This window comes from Procambarus clarkii, chromosome 19, assembly GCF_040958095.1.
Source record: "Procambarus clarkii isolate CNS0578487 chromosome 19, FALCON_Pclarkii_2.0, whole genome shotgun sequence".
NCBI classification, from domain to species: domain Eukaryota; kingdom Metazoa; phylum Arthropoda; class Malacostraca; order Decapoda; family Cambaridae; genus Procambarus; species Procambarus clarkii.
Window position 1 is genome coordinate 46,856,992 of NC_091168.1, and position 2,246 is coordinate 46,859,237.

The window sequence follows — 2,246 nt, forward strand, 5'->3', positions numbered from 1 at the left end:
TTCCTTCCTCCACGCCCTTCTCCTCCTTCCTTCTCACCCTACTCGTTCCTCCTCGCCCTCCTCCTCCTTCCTCCTCGCCCTCCTCCTTCCTCCTCGGCCGCCTCCTTTCTCTTCGCCCTCCTCCTTCCTTCTCGCCCTCCTCCTCCTTCCTCCTCGCCTTCCTCCTCGCTCTTCTCCTCATTCCTCCTCTCCCTCATCCTCGTTCTCCTCCTTCTTCCTCCTCCTCCTTTCTCCTCGCCCTCCTCCTCCTTCGTCCTCGCTCTCCTCCCTCTTCGTCCTCGCCATCCTCCTGCCTCCTCACTATCCTCCTTCCTCCTCACCATCCTCCTCGTCCTCCTCCTTCCTCCTCTTCCTCCTCCTTCCTCCTCACCATCCTCCTTCCTCCTCGTCCTCCTCTTCCTTCCTCATCGCCCTCCTCCTCCTTCCACCACGCCTTCCTCCTCGCCCTTCTACTTCCTCCTCGTCCTACTCCTTCTTCCTTGCCCTCCTCCTCATTCCAACTCGCCTTCTTCCTCGCCCTCCTCCTCAATCCTATTCGCCTTCTTCCTTCCTCCTCGCCCTCCTCCTCCTTCCTCCTCTGCCTCAACCTCCTCCTCCTTCCTTCCTTCCTTCTTGATCTTCTCATTCCTGCTCGATCTCCTCCTCCTTCTTCCTCCTTGACCTCTTCCTCTTCGACCTCCTACTACTCCTTTCTCCTTGTTCTTCTCCTCCTTAACCTCCTCTTTAACATCCTTCTCCTTCCTTTTCGCCTTCCTCTTCGCCCTCCTCCTCCTTCCTCCTCGCTCTCCTCTTTCCTCCTCGCTCTCCTCCTCCTCCTTCATCCTCGCCCTCCTCCTCGCATTCTTCCCCTTTCCTCCTCGCTCTCCTCCTCCTTCCTCCACGCCCTCCTCCTCCTTCCTCCTCACCCTCCTCGTTCCTTCTCGCCTTCCTCCTCACCCTCCTCGTTCCTTCTCGCCCTCCTCCTCCTCCTCCTTCCTCCTCGCCCTCCTCCTCCTCGTCCGCCTCCTTTCTCCTCGCCCTCCTCCTTCCTCCTCGCCCTCCTTCTCCTTCCTTATCGCCCTCCTCCTCCTTCCTCCTCGACCTCATCCTCTTACCTGGAATTCTTCCTCCTTCCTCTTCGCTCTCCTCCTTCTTCCTCTTCGCCCTCCTTCCTCATCGCCCTCCTATTCCTTCCTTCTCGCCCTTCTCCTCCTCGCTCTCCTCCTTCCTCTTCGCCCTCCTACTCCGCCTTCCCAGCAAACACAAATCATCTACACAACGTTCGCCTATCTCTTCCCATAGGTGTGGGAATGATTTGCATTGAGAATGGTGCAGGAGAGCCTTTGAGAAACTTTTACTCAAAAAATCCAAACACAAAGGTTTTATTTAAAATTGTTTTTCTACAATTATTATGTTCCAAATGTAAAACAAATAGTTTTTACATGTTTAAATATAAAATTTATGGTGTTTTTTTGTAAAATTCATTAATAAATTGTGAATGATATATAATGGCTGAGTGAAACCTTTAAAATCCATTTAGTTATAATATGAACAGAAAAAAGTAGTTTTCCAAATTTTCTAAAAATCGCTCTTTTTAACACAATTTGACTCCTTATGCATTCCACTAAACACTATATTATGTTTAAATATATAATTTATGTATTATTCCCTAAAATAATTTATATAAATTATAAAAGTTGCTGGAAAGCGGTGTGAAAGAATCTGAAAACTTTTTGTTGTCTTATATTGTCGTGTTCTTATTAACTATGTCTCAAGTTCACAGTTTATCAAACAAGAAGATTAACATTCGTCAACTCTTAAAATCTTATATGTTATCTTGCTGGTGCAAAATGGGTGAATCTTTAGGAACAGCTAGTATCTATATATGGTGTTTTCCCTAACTCAAACAATGTAGGGTTTATTATTCTACACATATTTCTAATGACTCTTAGATGTTTACATTCTCTGAAGTATAATTGTGAAGGCTGTGTCCATCACTCTCAACACAGATTCTTAAACTCCTCTCTGCAGGTTCAACTATATAATTAGTTTCCATTTTGAATCTCCATGGACATTTGTATCCAAAATGAAACCAATGTGGTTTCCTTCAGCGCCTTCAGCCAGCACATTTGCTCATTCATTTCCACAGATTCCAACATGGTAGGGGATTTACAGAAATTTGTATATTCATATTGTTATATATTAAAAATATGAATGCAGTTCAATATGATAAGACAAATACATGAGTTTATGATAAATTCGTTTTC

The 2,246-nt window shown here is 45.9% G+C and overlaps 1 protein-coding gene across 1 annotated transcript; it reads right to left on the reverse strand.

The window, feature by feature from the left end:
- Positions 1 to 491: 491 nt before the first annotated feature.
- On the reverse strand, positions 492 to 821 carry LOC138366479 (uncharacterized). The gene has a single exon (XM_069327535.1). The coding sequence runs from the start codon at positions 819 to 821 to the stop codon at positions 492 to 494; it is 330 nt and encodes a 109-aa protein (XP_069183636.1).
- Between the last annotated feature and the right edge of the window lie 1,425 nt (positions 822 to 2,246).

What these genes read in the sequence shown, in the direction of transcription:
- LOC138366479 (XM_069327535.1), bottom strand. Translation starts at nt 821, where the DNA reads ATGAAGGAGGAGGAGGAGAGCGAGGAGGAAAGAGGAGAGCGAGGAGGA.